Source organism: Leucopleurus acutus (assembly GCF_964270905.1).
Source record: "Leucopleurus acutus genome assembly, chromosome: 17".
NCBI lineage: Eukaryota > Metazoa > Chordata > Mammalia > Artiodactyla > Delphinidae > Leucopleurus > Leucopleurus acutus.
Genome location: NC_139159.1, coordinates 29,238,257 through 29,255,008, shown reverse-complemented (window position 1 = coordinate 29,255,008; position 16,752 = coordinate 29,238,257). Strand labels below are relative to the sequence as shown.

Genomic DNA, 16,752 nt, shown 5'->3' with positions numbered 1-16,752 from the left:
ACTTTTAAATGGTTGTTTCCAGAGAAAAGAACTGGGAATATGTTTGGGAAGCAGTGAAGTAGAGCAGGAAACCCCTGCTTTTTGCTGTAATACCCTGTCTTATTGAAATCCTTTTTTCCCATCTGAATGTATTATTTTGATAATAATTTAAAAAACAAGTCAAACTTAAACCCTTCCAAGTAATCTTACATTATTTTACTTGGATGCATCACATATATTTTGTCAATGATTGAACATAGGCTATATTTAACAATGGTGTAAAAAAAGGGCAGCACTCTTTTATTTCAGAGAATCCACGAACATCCTTTCCAGCAACATAGGCAAGAAAATTCAGAAATTATAATCTATATAAATAAAATTTTAAAATTCTTCAATTACAATGGATGCAGAGAGGAAGATACAGCTCAAGAGCGTATTTGGATATTCCTGGGGCACAAGTTTTTTAATTAATATAATTATGTTAATTTAATTGGAGCAGGCATTTTTGTGGCCCCCAAAGGGGTATTGAAGTACTCGTGCATGAACGTGGGGCTCTCCCTGTGCATCTGGGCTGGTTGTGCCTTATTGCCCATTATGACCTCTCTGTGCTCCGCAGAGATAGGTATAACCTTCCCATGCTGTGGAGTTCACTACTATTGTCTGAAGAAATGTTTTGGCAACTTGATCTCTTTCCTGAACCTCTGGATAACCTTGTTTCTGGGGCCAGGGCTAGCTGCCAGTCAGTCTCCGCTCCTCACTGGGTACAGCATCCAGCCTTTTCCTCCCAGCTGCTGTGCTCCAAAGCTGCCAAAGAAATATCTGGCCCTGGCCATATTGTGGATTGTGGGAATCCTGAATTTTCGTGGTGTGAAAGAGGGGACTTGGCTTCAGATATCCAGCACCGTGCTGAAAATGGCCATACTCGACCTTATTTCCCTAAGTGGAGGAGTGTTGCTGGTGAGAGGGAGGAAGCAGAATCTAGAACTCCTTCGGTGCTGAGTTTCCAGAAGCCTCCCAGTTTACAGAAGCTGTCTTCCAAGGATATTTTTCATATTCAGGTGGAGGATACTCTATGTATATAGCAGGTAACCAACAATACCTTGAGAAAAAAAGTCTCAAGCCATGACTTATTGCACACCATGTGAAATGCACATCTTTTATTATATTTTGTGTTCCATTTAAAATAAATGATTCAATCTATTTTTTCTTCCTTATTATTTTCTAAATCAGATCAAGATATGCCAGCTCTGCACTTATCACCTACTCTTAATTTTTCCCACAGTTATTCCAAAGTATTTATTTTCTTGAATAACTTCTATTTTTCAGCTTTCTATTCCGGGACCACAGATATGGGACCTCCATGTCAAACTGGTTTTTATTCTATTAATGGATGAATTCTCGGGCTGTGGAAATACTCCCCTTCCATGAAACCGTGAATCCAAGAATAATCCAATGCAGACTATGTTTGTGTTATGGGTGGGAGGGTGCAACACACTCAGGCTTTTAAGTATTTTTAAAAAGAATAGAATCATAGATATCCTTGATTGCTCTAAGGCTGGACTTAATACTCTTTCCTTCAACATCAGGACAAAAGTTTTCTCTCCACTTTCAAAGTCAGTCTCTTCCCTTGAACTCTACCTGTATCCTTTCCCTCTCACCTCCTCAGGAAACTTGCACACTTATTTCATGTTTCTCAAAGTCAATAATTTTATCAGTTTTTTTCTTTGACATTTAAACATGAAGCAGACGCTCTACTATTGAACAAATTTTTCCTTTAATCTTAGTACCCCCTGTAGTGACTGATGTGTCCATCATTCATTAAATCACTCGATCAGCAGATATGTTTTTAAACACTGACTATTTTTAAAGTCCTGTATTAGGGCCTGAAGATGAGTAAGATGTATTCTTTACCCCAAAGAGGCTTGTAGTCTAGTAGAACTGGCAATACCTAGATTTTGGCCTGACTTCTGCCACTTACTAGCTTGGCAAGTATCTTTAACTCTCTGGACTTATTTTTTTTTTCTCCTTCATTTGAAAAATGGGCATTATCACTTAAAATCACTATAATTCTGTGCCTTATGAGCAAATAATGGCATGATAGTATTTAATAAGTGGCTACAATGGAAAAATATAATTACTATGGAAATTCAGTGGAAGGTAAAATCACCTTTTGCTGTGTCAAGTGGAAAAGGTAGCAACTTTCATTGAATCCAAAAAGTTCTAGCAGTAGAAAAGTCTGAGTGAAGCTGTGGAGACTAGAAGTGTGCAGGTGTGTATAAGACATGGCACACAATCTTGGGTGACTGCAAAAATGCTTTCCACCTGATGGGCTTTATGATAGATACGATTGCTAAGCCAAGCACCTAGAGAGAGGAGAACAAGATGGCGTAGGACTGGAGACAGATGACTGGAGAATGCCAACTTTTAGGCAGTATGTGGAGAAAGAGGATCTGCTGAAGAACCCAGAGGAAGTTTAGAGAATTATGAAAGAAAATCACCATGTTTCCAAAAGGAGGTGAAATCAACATGGTGAAATGCTTCAGAAATTGAAGAGTGTGAGAGCTGATCAGAAAAAATTTTAAGAGGTCATTGGCGAATTTTGAGCATGAGAGGAAATTTGGCTTTGAATTTAAAAGTGAAGTATTGAGAAAAGAAAGCTATAAGAGATTAGTCTTTTACGGGTAAATGGGTCACTGCAATTTGAAAGGTTAGCATAATGAGAAAAAAATTCTTTTTCTCTCTCTCATTTTCTCTCTCTCTCTTTTAAGGGTAGAAGAGATATCTTTGGTGTCTATCTGTGCCAATTTCATTTTGTTCCATTGCCAAAGATGTTTCATTGCTAGATGACTTTGCTGAAGACAGATTAACAAAATTTGCTAACTTATCAATTATTACAGAATTCTTGAAAACCAGCTAGCAGTAAACAAAAGCTGAAGGAATTTCAGTGTATGCTGGGATTGTTAATTCACTTAATAAATTTTAAGTATAACTAACTTCTAAGTAACACTTTTACCAGTAAAATAGTAATTTGTGGGCAGCTCACTTTGCCTACCATAGGAACAGCCATCTTTTAAGTTCAAAACCAAGGATATTCACTACCTGTCTAGCTATTATATTGTATATTATATTGTATTATATTCCTATCCCCTCTGTAACAATCTAATACATAATGAGAAAGAGCAAAAGGCCCAGAGGAAAGTACAGGTAATCCTAAAAAGTAGCCCTTCTGCTTGCCCAAAATCTTTAACTAATAACCATAGTCATTAATAACTTATTAAGTGCTAGGCATTTGATTGGAATTTTATTGTCTCTGTATTTTCCATTTCCCCAATATACAGGTAAGGAAATTGAAACCTTGACAGTCAATAAATTGTCCAGGAGCTCATAAATAGTTAAGTGGTTCAGGCAGCATTTAAATGAGAGTTTTCTAATTCTTTACTCATCAAGTACTTAATCAGCTCATATTTGTGTATGCCATGGGCATTACATTCAACCTTTGGGCAGATGCAGATGGAAGGAATCTGACATTTGTCAAAGGACAAATATTTATTAGTCAGAGGGATTTAGCTTTAAGTAACAGAAACCCACACACATTAGCTTAAACTAGCAAAGGGGAACTTGCTGCAAGAATAATGCTGTATTTCAAGGGAGACCTGAGCAACCAGTCTTCAGGAGCAACAGGAATTAGGGAAGCCCTAGAACTTAAAAACTAGAGTTATTAGCTGGATTTTTGTGCTGCCATTACATGCTTTTTTCCTGATTCTCTCAGTTTTGTTGACATATGGTTCAAATTCTTGCAAGAAATCTGCTCGTGTACTGGCAATGATTGGCTTCCAGTGAGTCAGAGGTCTGTGCTTGGTCCTATTACCTATTACCAGGGCACAGAGTCACATTGTGTACACATAGCTATAATGTTCAATTCTTTATGTCAAGGATAATTCTCAGAGAACGGTGAGACTGGGGAAAATGGTGTCACAAATGGGGCAATATTGGAGAATAAGACTATCCTGGAAAATCATTATATATGATGCTAAATCACATCTTTTCTGCACTTGATATTGGCATAAAGGGAAGGTGAAGAGTCTACAGGGAGAGAGTATTTATGACGGACTCTTTTACTCTTTTCACAAATGCTATGAGAATGTATAATAGGACAATTTTGTTAGCCTAGGAGATTTTTAGCTCCTATTTTCCCAGAAGAAGTTATGATTGCTGAAGGAAGGGTAAGTGTCAACTAGGCAACTAGAAAAGGAAAGAACATTCCACGTGAGAGAATGGGCTGAGGGGCAACGAGGAGCACGACACTTTTGAGAAACTGAAAGAAGACCAGTGTGCCTGTAACACGGATAGCAAAGGGGATCATCAACTTATCATATACTGTATTCTCATAGCCCTTTCTCCCTTTTCACATGGACGCTTACCACAGTCACTATTTTAACTTTTCTTTAGGTGATTATTGAATTAATCATAGGTCCTCTTCTTAATCTTGAGCTTCATGTTTGTTTTTGCTCACCACTGTACTCCCATTACTCAAACTCATTACCTAGTACCTAACAAAGGAGACTGAAGACACAGGTAGACTCCGAACCTACAGGGTCTTATGGGCTAAGCTTTCACTTTCATTCTTGTGCATTTCTTCAGAAATTTTACCATCTATGGGGGAAATGAAGACATTAACCCCCTTTATTTTCATTTAGCACCAAGCTGTGAAGGGAGGGGTGTGTGTAGCAGTTCCTACTGTGTGCGTGCATGCGCGTGTGGTGGTGGTGGTGGCTGGGACGGATAGGAAGAGTCCAGCCCAACACTTGATACATGGAGCAATTTTAAAGGTTAATTTAAGGCATAAGTTTTACCAGTTGTGATTTTGCTCTTTTGCGTGTTATAGGGGAGCTGAAGAAACCCAGGAAGACAATTCTAAAATGCATATTTATTGCATTCCCTCTGGTGACTATTGTTTATTTACTGGTTAACATTTCCTACCTGACTGTTCTGACACCCAAGGAAATTCTCTCTTCAGGTTTGTACATAAATAACTAAGGCAATAAATAATAATAAGGACAGTTCTGGTCCTTTTAGCATATGTATGTATCATTTTACCGGTTGAGACTGCTGTTTGCTTTTCATTATTTTACAGAGAGTCAACTTGTAATTTTCGAAAATAACAGAGGGGCCAAAGAGCATGATTTGTCTTAGAAATGAGTTTCACATTTAAGCATGGTAATGTGTTTTCTGATAATATGGAAAAGTATATATAATGATGGCGTATGGTGCAGACTGGGTTCAAAATGTTAGTATTCCTTTCATGATCTCTTCTCACCAGAGTGACACTGTGTAATCAGTGCTTATAATATATATAATATGTATATTATATCTACTAAAAATTTCACAACATAAATTTTCCAAATGTTCTTCTAGGTGACATAAATAATGATAAACTTAAAATGTAGGACATTAGCAGTTAAAAGAATAGATGTTAATGGTCAACTGATATACATAGTTAATATGATTAATATGTAATATAATGTTGTTATTTACCATAAATAACTCTAAAATTTATAGTGGCAAAGGGCCCTGAACATATTGGAAATTTGACTAAAAGATAACTATTTTAGGGCCCTTGTTGTAGAATAAAAAATGAAAGAATAGGAAAATCTTAAGGAAATAAACATACATTTAAAAATGAGGAACAGATTCAAGGAATAAAAGGAAATTTGGAAAGAAATGAGGAACAGGAAATATGAAAGACCAGCAATTTCCTCAAATCAACATTAAACGTTGAGTTATCAGCCAGTACTTTTGGGACTAATGTCTTTTGAGTAGCTATTACTGTTTTGGTAAATCTTTGGGGCACTGGAAATAAATCTAAGGGAGGTTTAATATAAAAGTCCTAACACACTTTGCCTCAATTCTTGTGTTACTGCCATGTAGGAAGCTGCCATATGCATGGTATCAGTGTTGATTCATAGTGGTCTAGCTCTGTTAGGGAGCTGTACACTAGAAATAGTCAAGATTCTGAGTATTTGTGGGAACAAACCAATTGCTAAATTGGACAAAAACAAGTAATGATTTTATTAACTACTCTGATTATGTAGAAAATAAATTTATGAAGCTACGTACAGGTGTGGTCAGGGCTGTTGGTCAGCTGGCTCAGCCGTAATGGCTCACTGAAGCTGGCATCTGTTTTGGCCAGTGCTCTGGCCATACTCGTTGTTAAAAATGATGAATATCTCTTCTGGTGTGTCATAACAGTTGCAGCATTTTTGTGGGCGGTATACTAGTTTTGGCATGTATGGAAGACCCATGAAGTGTTTTGACTATAATTGATACAATTCTTTTAGACATATCATCCTTAGATGTTTAAATTCTGAAATAATATTTTTGATTTCAAATATCTACCTTTTATTGTATTATGAACTTACATTAAGGAAATAATCAGAGCTATACATGAAAAATGTATGTACAGGGACAATCATCATAGCATTACCTATGAAAGGAAAAAATTAAGGACCACCAAAATATCCAATAAATTTGAAATAAATAAATAATTTATAGAAATGTATATAATAGACCATCCTGAGATTTTTCAAAGATCATATTTTTGAAGAATACTTAAAGTAAAAAAACTTTTTATAATGTAATAATGAGAGCAAAGGCAGGATCTATATTACAATATAAAACAGAAAATATCAATAACTAATTAATAATGACCTGTTGGAATGATATTGAGGGTGATTTTTGTTTATTCTTTACTAAATTTTCCAAATTTTCTTTAATGAACGGCAAAATTTATATAGTAGGAGAAAAAATTATAAGCAAAAGAAATGGATTCCTAAATTAAGGAATTTTAAGGATTAAGGAGTGAATGTTTTCAAACAAATGGGTATATTTAAAAGACATGAAAAGCTACAAAGGGATATAGACCATCTAGGGTGTGTGTGTCTTTCTTAGAAGAAAAAACAGATAAGTTCTACAGCACAGTAGGGGAAGCCTGTCCCTCTACAATGAGGTTTGTGGAAATGTCATAGTGAGGAGTACAGGTTCCTGGCTTTTTCAGCCTGAGGATTTCAAAGTTCCTGAAAGCCCTGCTAACACACTGTTGACAAGGTTGCTCCCACTTGGTGTTCTTGAGGGTTCCGTGTCATACTTGAAACTAGAGACTATTGGCATAGGAAAAGATAATCCAAAAGAGTAAGTACATTGTCTGGAAGCAGAGGCTAAGAAGGTTTCTTTGACCAGAAGCAGCCTGCAGATAACTGGTCAACCAGGCGTGATTAAGTACTTTGAGAGGAAACTGAAAATGTTAGAATCACTTACTAGTAAATTGGTACAATCATTTTTGGAGGGTAATTTTGTAATACCTACCTTATTTTAAAAAGTATATACCTTTTGACTCACAAATCCCACTTCTAAGAATTTACTCTCAGAGGAGAAGTGCACCAACACCTGAGGGCACAAGTGTGTTCATTAAAGCACATTTTTAATTAGTAAAAAATTGAAAATAACCTAAAAATCCACCAATATGGAAATAGTAAATAATTTAAATTGCAGTTATATAATGGAATACTGAAAAAGTTTAAAGATAATTAGATGGATGTATATGTATTAATATGATCAAGATATATTGGAAGGTGAAAAAAGCAAGATTAACCATGCAGGAGCACACACATACACACACACACAAATACATATATGTACACATATACATACCTCTCACAGATGCTTATATATGCATAGAAAAGTTATGAAAGAATATCAAAAAAGATGTTAACAGTAGTTACTTCTGGGGTGTGTGAATGAAGGATTGGCAAAGAAAGGGACACATTTTTACTTTATGTGTTTTGGAGCTATTTATTTTACTTTTTATCAAAAGCATTTATAATATAATTTTTTAAAGAAAATAAATAACATAAGGGAAAGAATGAAAAAGAAAAAAAATCAATTGTAAGATAGAGATAAAGATTATGCAGCAGATCATAATTAGAACTTCCTCTAATTATAACCAACCAGGTTTGAAAAGGATGGGAAATCAAAGGAGAACAATTGCTTCACTACTGAAAAGAAGTATTTCTGAAATGTGTCTGAAAATGGAAAATGTGCAGCGGTATGACTGTTCAGGAGGAATAACCAACAATACCTTATTTAAAATGAATATTAAGTGAGGCAGGAGACATTTTAAAACAAGACCCAATATTATAGAATAGCATTAAAGAGAATAGTGAAAAGAGCACTTGAGGCTATTTGAAAGGGCTTTAAAAAGTAGACTTTAAAGAACAGGAACCACTGATGAAATTTCAATTTCATCATATTGAAAAAATTTTACTGTTTGTTATAAGCCAGTATGTTGACGTGCTGGAGGCTCTCCTGGAAAACAACTTTGCCATAACCCTGGAGGACCCCTACCCCCAGGGACACAAGATCGTGTTGCACTCTTTCCACTGAAAAACTGAGAATTTTTTTTTCTGAGTCTGAATGGTCTATCCTAGCTTATATATCCTACATAATATGAATTGGATTCAGATAGATTCATAGATAGTGGATAATTGTTTTCACTGATGCCTTTTATATCTACTGACTTATACTGAATTAGCATTCATAAGATCTTTTCACCTTTAAGTAAAAAAATCTCAATATTCTCTAAAGATTGGTCAATACCAAGGTTTCTCAATCTTAGCACTAGACATTTTGGACCATATCATTTTTTGTTGTTTTGTCCCATGCATTGTAGGATATTTAGCATCTTTGGCCTCTACCCACTAGATGACAGCAGTAACCTCCTACCTCCTCAGTTGTGACAACCAAAAATGTCTCCAGACTTTGTCAAATGACCCCTGAGGAGCAAAACCACCTCCCCTGAGAGCCCCTGGTCTATAGTTTAGGCTAGTGCCCAGAAGTCATAAGTATTTTAATCTGTGTGTAATTTATTTTCCCTATCTATATGGTTTATTTTTATTTCTGTTAAGTATTTCAAATTGCACCATGATATGGGAACTTTTTGAGTCTCATTCCTGTGTCAGCAGCATTGCACTGTGCTTTTTTTTCACTCTGACTGTAATTATCAGTACTCTGTAAACTAGTTTTAGTTTAAGCACTCACTCAATCATCCATTCAACAAAATCAATTTATTTCACAAGTATCATTGAAAATTTACTCTATGTCTGTCACTGAATGAAGTAGTTTTATAGAAAGTAAATGATCTTTGCCCTCAAGAAGTGAAATTCCTTGTCTGCTGGGGAAGACACATAAAATAATAACTGGTTTGACAGAGCTAAAATGGACACATGCATAAGGAATTAAAGTGTGAAATTAAATGAAATTCAAATTTTTAATGACTTTTTAAATCTCCTCCTTTTTTAAAAAATAATTTTAAAAGTTTTATCATTATCTTTTTAAATACATTTTCTTCTGTGTGTTCTGGTTTTTCTGCAGATGCTGTGGCTCTCACATGGACTGATAGAGTTATCCCCTCATTAACATGGGTTATTCCTTTTGGTATTTCTGCCTCATTATTTAGCAACCTTCTGATTAATGTATTTGAATCATCAAGAGTAATATACATTGCAGGCCAAGAGGGCCAGCTGCCTTTGTTATTTAACATGCTTAATATTTACTCCTCTCCATTTATGTCTGTGCTACTACTTGTCATTATGGTGTCCATCGCGGTTGTCTTGACAAACCTAACTGATTTGATAAACTATCTTTATATTGTAGTTTCTATTTGGTCTGCTTTATCAATGACAGGAATACTAAAACTGAGATACCAAAAGCCCAATCTACCTCGACCTTATAAGGTAAAAGTGAGTTTTCTAATTTTTTTCTGTGTGAAATCAAAGATACTGGGTGTAAATGTATTGGAAGACTATATGCAGAATGTCTACAAGTAGATCTTTTTATTACTAACAAATTGTGAAGCATGTACAGATAATTTGGTCTTAGTTTTAATTTTTATTTTTATTGGGTAGATTTTACTCAATATAAAATCTCTCAGGTTCTGTTTGGTTTATTAGAGAGAAGGATAGTCCTCTGGACTGTCAGACAAATCATTATGAGTCTTTTCAGCAGAGATTACTTTGTTTAGTTCTGTAGCTAGCTACCACTGCATACCAGTATCTTCCACAGTCAGGGTCAGATTTTGCAGGTGGGAAATAAGAATAGGCAAGTGCTGCTGTGGGGTCACAAGTTATAGCATCTCCTGTCCTGAAACGTCAGCTTAACTTGATCACCAACAAATTCCATCCTTTCAATTCTACTTACATTTAAACTTACTTTCAGTCTGGATGAAGAAGAGTTTTACAGGAGTGCTCTTTAATCATAGAAAAGGAAAGAAGAAAAAACTGGACAGCATAAGGAAAGTTGGAGAAAGGTGGCCTGATGCTTTGATTATCAGAATAGTAAAACAGGCTTGGTCGGCTCAGCATCATGTTAAAAGCTTTGCTTGGATTATCAAAATTATTTCTCTCAGTAATACAGAAGATGGATACTAGTGTTATCCCCATTTTACAGATAAGGAAATAGGTTTATAAAAGTTGTCACTTGCCCAAGGTCACACAGCATGGAGTGGAGCCAAGATTCAAATCTAGGCAGTCTCTTTAGGATGTTTGTCTCTCACTAAGTACAAAATATAAGAAAGAACTCTGGGAGGAAGCAACATTCTAATCATCAGCTTTGGTTGACTTACAACCATCTTTTCTTTTCAGTTCCTTCTACTTCCATCCAGCCATCCCCTAATTATATAAATTATTGAGAAACCACTATGATTTGAATACCTTGCTAGGTATTCTGGGTGCAGAAAGGAATAAGACTTGGCTTCTGCATTCAGGCAGACTATAATCGATGTAGACAGTCAGATGAATCAAAACCATAGTATGAGCATTGCTACGTGGTGGCCTCCAGAGTATGCTCAGAGAGTACATAGGGAAGGGGAATCTTCTTGTTTTTTAACCACTGATCCTCAGTGTCTTCAGACCTAAAATGGGAATAAATAATGCTTACCTCCTAAGAATGTGGGATGTATTAAATGAGATAAGGCATGCAAACAATACAGAGCCACATTGATAGTTATTATTATTTATATTATTATTTGATATTAATTTGCATCAAAAAGGAAGGCAAGGGTAACCATAGCGTAAGTGTTTGAAATTTGTCTCTAATGCCCGCATGAATGCTCTTCTCTCCTCTCTCAGTTTTTGGATAACTGATGGTAAGTTCTGAGATGATAGGTTATCTTTCTCAGGGGTATTTTACCAATTAAAAGGAGTTTCTTAATGATTTAAACCCCAAATGAGTGACACTCTAATTAAAGGGTTTAATAAATTGTGACTAGCTGTGTTATACTTTGGAGGTATAGATTCAGATCTATCTCTTAAATGCATTGCAAAAGTGACTGCCTACTGAATTTTCTCCCTAGGTAGGGTAATGTTTGGTGCAAAACACTTGCAATACTAACACAAAGCAAGTGCCAAGGATAGGGATTCAAGGTTTTTGGCCAAAACAGAAGCCAAAAAAATCCACAAAAAATAAGGAGAATTGTTTTGGCAAAGTTTTTATTTTGATTTGTTTTGTTTTTAATATACTGAGCCTACAAAGCCATAATATTTACCTGTCAATATCTACTTGAGCAACAGAGGGTCTGAGGATACTGTGTTATTGAGATGAATTTCCTACTGCCTTGAGATATTTTTCTGGGAAAATTGTCTTGACTTCCTTTGGGCCTTAGGAACTCCCTCTTAAAGAACTCATGCCTTCTAGACCAGAAGATGTTTATCCTACCGGCAAATGGTCATGATTATTTTCACTCACGAACACTCAAATGCTATATGTTCATTCCCTACAGCCAACACCCTAACAATAATTTTCAACATCTTAAATAGTAAGCCAGGTTTCTCTAAACTCATGGTTAATTTAACCCATTTTCTATCAGTAGCTTATATCTTACTTTTTGTTTAGGTAAATATGTCAGTACCTTAAATGGGTTTTAATATCTAATTTTTAAAAAAAATTGCTCTTTTTAGGTGTTTTTGCCATTTCTACTGGTAGCAATAGCTATCAGCTTGTGCTTGGTTTTGATACCTTTGGTGAAGTCTCACATATGTATTATATCTATGTGTGTCTCTTTATTCTCAGTGGACTTCTGTTTTATATACCTTTAATATATCTAAATTGAGGTTGCCTTGGTTTGAGAAGATGACGTGTTATTTACAATTGCTGTTTAATATTTGCATCCCTGAAGTGTCTGATGAACAGATGTCAGAAGTAGAAGTAGGAACTGTGAAATAAAATAGCCTTCTAAAAACACACCAAGTTCCAAATAAAGATTAAGCACATAATGGAACATTAATGATAAAGTACCTATGGTAACTTTCTTTCTCAAATGAGATGATATATACAGAAGTACACAGGATAGTACCTATCTTTAAAACTCACACAGAAATTGTAATGTGTAATGAAAGCTCTGTTGTTTTGCAGAAAGCTTAAGTCTTGGTTTGCATTGATATATTGATATATTTGCATTGATATATTGCTGATGTCTCTCCCACTCTTCCATTTTTTCTACACCCCACCCCTTCTTTACTGAAGTTGTGGTTGTCTTGTAATAAAAGTTAACAATTAAAAATAAAAAAGCATGGGAGTTCCCTGGTGGTCTAGTGGTTAGAATTCAGTGTTTTCACTGCTGTGGCCCAGGTTCAATCCCTAGTCAGGGAACTGAGATCCCACAAGCGGTGCTGTGTGGCCAAAAATAAAAAATAAAATAAATAAATAAATAAAATTAAATTAAAAAGCATTCTCTTCAACTTTCCTGAGTCCTTCTTTTGGTGCTGATTTGAATATAGAAAATAACTCATTTGGAGAGGGGGCGGAGTCAAGATGGCCAAGTAAGAGGATGTGGAGTTCACGTCTCCTCACAAGTACACAAGAATGCATCAGAGCAATTCTTGCAGAGCACCTACTGAGTACTAGTGGGGGACCTCAGACACCCACGGAGACTGGAGGAATCTCTGTGGAACTGGGTATGACGTGGGAGGGAAGGAGGGGGGCAAGAAAAGTGGAGGTGGGATAGGACTGGCGCCCCTGAAGTGGGACTAGGGAAGAAAAGATATTCCCACACTCAGAGGGCCCCATTCATGGTGAGGGGATCAGTGGGGACAGAGAGGGACCTTCAGGGGATTGCAGGATTAGAGGGGAATGTGGCAGCTGGTCTGTAGAGGGTGGGACACAGTGGGACCTATGCGTATGGTCTGTGTCACAGCACTGTGCACCTCAGCCTGAGTTGTGTGTCTCCTGGTGGAGAGGAGGGCTGGGTACCGGAGAGTGAGGTTTGGAGGGTGGATCTGGGGAGGGGATGGCTGTTGACGGTGGGGAGGCAGCCTGGGGCAGCAAGAGGGAAGGGCTCCACAGCCGGGAAGGTTGGCAGAGGAAGACCGGGTCACCAGAGAAGTCGGGCACCATTGTTAATTGGTGAGAAAAGGGCAGGGCCACCATTGCAGTGCCCTTCCCCACCTGCTGACCTGGCCTCCTTGGGCAGTGGGCACACCTGAGTGGGCTTGCCCACCCCTCAAGTCAGGGTCTCCTCTACCCACTTGGGCCCCAGTGAGCCTGCTAGGGGCCCCGGTCTGAGCCCTGCTCTGCCAGGGCCTCCTCTGGCTGCACAGGTCCCAGTGGGCCTGAGCACAGCTCCCCCAAAGCCTCCAAGGACCAGGTGGTTCCTGGCAGCCTGCGCACCACCCCAACAAAGACTCCTCTGGCCGTGTGTGTCCTGGGCCTGAGCACCGCACCCCTCAAAGCCTCTGAGGGCTGCACGGGCCCCAGGCCTTTGTCCCACCCCCACCAAAACCTCCTCTGGCTGCATGGGTACAGGTGGGAAGTCTGTGCCCCAGTTGGCCTGTGTGGGCACATGTGCTCTGGGCCAGCTTCAGGAGCAGATGCTGGTGAAAAAAACACACGCAAAGGTGGGGCTGACACAATGGGTTCAGAGACCTACCTAAAGGTCTTGAAGGGCCTCCTGGGGAAGTGTGGGTTGCATGGAGCTCACCATGGGGGCAAGGGCACTGATGGAAGAGGCACCATGGAATCCTTACTTTTATTTTTAAAATTTTAAAATTTATCATTTATTTATTTATTGATGTTGTGTTTTGTTGTTTCATTTTTATTTTTTCTAACATATTTTTTATTTTTCTAATCTTATTTTATTTTTTCCTTGTTATTATTCTGCTCTTTTTTGTTGTCTGGTTTTTGTTTTCATTTTTTTTGTGATTTTGTTTTCTGTTGGTTTGTTCTTTTGATATTTTTGTGTTGTTTTGTTTCATAGTGTTTTTACTTTGTTTTTGTCTTTTTAAACATTTCTTTTATTTTTTAATTTCTGTTTTTGTCATTTTCGTGTGTTTGTCTTTTGTTCTCTTAGTTTTTCTTTTAGCTTGTCCTTTTACTTTTGTTTTATTTTTTGTTTTCTGTTTAGCTAGTTTTGTTTTTATTATTGGTTTTGGGCCGTCTTGTTTTTTGGGTGTCTTCTGGTTTTTTAATTTCCTTGTGGGTTTTTGCTGTTGTTGTTGTTTGCTTGTTGGATTGTTTTTTGTTTGCTTGGATCTGTTTTTGTTATTTGTCTGTTTTCTTTTCTTTTTTGTTTGTGTGTTTGTTTTTGTTTGTTCAGTTTTGCTTTATTATTTGCCTTGGGCTTTGTCTTTATTTATTTTTTTGCATTGTGGTTTCTGGGGTCTTGGTGTCCAGGCTGGGGGTCTGACCTGAGCCCCTGTGGTGGGAACACCAAGTCCAAGACACTGGGCTAACAGAGAACTGCAGACCCCAGGGAATATTAATCAGTGTGAGCTCTCCCAGAGCTCCTCATCTCATCTTGGCACCAAGACATGGCTCCACCAAACTGCCTGAAAACTCCAGTGCTGGACGCCTCAGGCCAAACAACCAGCAAGACAGGAACACAGCCCTACCCATCAAAAAAAATGAGATGACAGAAAAATACATTTAACATGAAGGAGCAAGGTAAAAACCTATAAGACCAAATAAATGAAGAGGAAATAGGCAATCTACCTGAAAAAGAATTCAGAGTAACGGTAGTAAAAATGATCCAAAATCTTGGAAATAGAATGGAGGCACGGATCGAGAAAATACAAGAAATGTTTAACAAGGACCTAGAAGAACTAAAGAATAAACAAAAAGTGATGAACAACAAAATAATTGAAATGAAAAATACACTAGAAGGAAACAATAGCAGAGTAACTGAGGCAGAAGAATGAATAAGAGAGCTGGAAGATAGAATGGTAGAAATAACTGCCATGGAGCAGAATAAAGAAAAAAGAATGAAAAGAAATGAGGACAGTCTCAGAGACCTCTGGGACAATGTTAAACACACCAACATTAAAATTATAGGGGTCCCAGAAGAAGAAGAGAAAGAGAAAGTGTCTGAGAAAATATTTGAAGAGATTATAGTGGAAAACTTCCCCAACAAGGGAAAGGAAATAGCCACTAAAGTGCAAGAAGCACAGAGAGTCCCATACAGGATAAACCCAAGGAGAAACACACAGAGACGCATTAATATGCATCTAATCAAACTAATCAAAATTAGTTTGATTAATATCAAACTAACAAAAATTAAATTCAAAGAAAAAATATTAAAAGCAGCAAGGGAAAAGTAATAAATAACATAGAAGGGAATCTCTGTACAGTTATCAGCTAATTTTTCAATGGAAACTCTGCAGGCCACAAGGTAGTGGCAGGATGTACTTAAAGTGATAAAAGGTAAAAACCTACAACCAAAATTATTCTACTCAGAAAGGATATCATTCAGATTCGATGGAGAAATCAAAAGCTTTACAGACAAGCAAAAGCTAAGAGAATTCAGCACCACCAAACCAGCTTTACAACAAATGCTAAAGGAACTTCTCTAGGCAGGAAACACAAGAGAAGAAGAGGACCTACACAAACAAAACAAAAACAATTAAGAAAATGGTAATAGGAACATACATATTGATAATTAACTTAAATGTAAATGGATTAAATGCTCCAACAAAAAGACACAGACTAGTTGAATGGACACAAAAACAAGATCCATATATATGCTGTCTACAAGAGACCCTCTCAGACCTAGGGCCACCTACAGACTGAAAGTGAGGGGATGGAAAAATATATTCCATGCAAATGGAAATCAGAAGAAAGCTGGAGTAGCAATACTTGTGTCAGATAAAATAGACTTTAAAATAAAGACTGTTACAAGAGACAAGGAAGGACACTAAATAATGAGCAAGGATCAATCCAAGAAGATATAACAATTATAAATATTTATGCACCCAATATAGGAGCACCACAATACATAAGGCAAATACTAACAGCCACAAAAGGGGAAATCGACAGTAACACATTCAGAGTAGAAGACTTTAACACCCCACTTTCACCAATGGAGAAATCATTTAGACAAAATTAATAAGGAAACAAAACCTTTAAAAGATGCAATAGACCAGATAGACTTAACAGATATTTAATTTATAGGACATTCCAAATGAAAGCAGAAGAATACAATTTCTTCTTAAGTGCACACAGAACATTCTCCAGGATAGATCACATCTTGGGTCACAAATCAAGCCTTGGTAAATTTAAGAAAACTGAAATATTATCAAGCATCTTTTCCAACCACAATATTATGAGATTAGAAATCAATTACAGGAAAAAAACTGTAAAAAACACAAACACATGGAGGTTAAACAATATGCTACTAAATAGCAAGAGATCACTGAACAAATTAAAGAGGAAATCAAAAAATACATAGAAACA

General features: G+C 36.9%; 1 protein-coding gene across 1 annotated transcript; it reads left to right on the top strand.

Annotated features, from left to right (window-relative positions):
* Positions 1–379: 379 nt before the first annotated feature.
* SLC7A13 (solute carrier family 7 member 13) lies at positions 380–12,252 on the top strand (the record flags this gene model as incomplete). Its single annotated transcript, XM_082858992.1, is given in 8 exon segments — positions 380–457; positions 460–971; positions 973–1,064; positions 4,865–4,996; positions 9,406–9,767; positions 11,988–12,057; positions 12,060–12,128; positions 12,131–12,252. Coding segments are annotated over 8 exon segments (1,437 nt in total).
* Between the last annotated feature and the right edge of the window lie 4,500 nt (positions 12,253–16,752).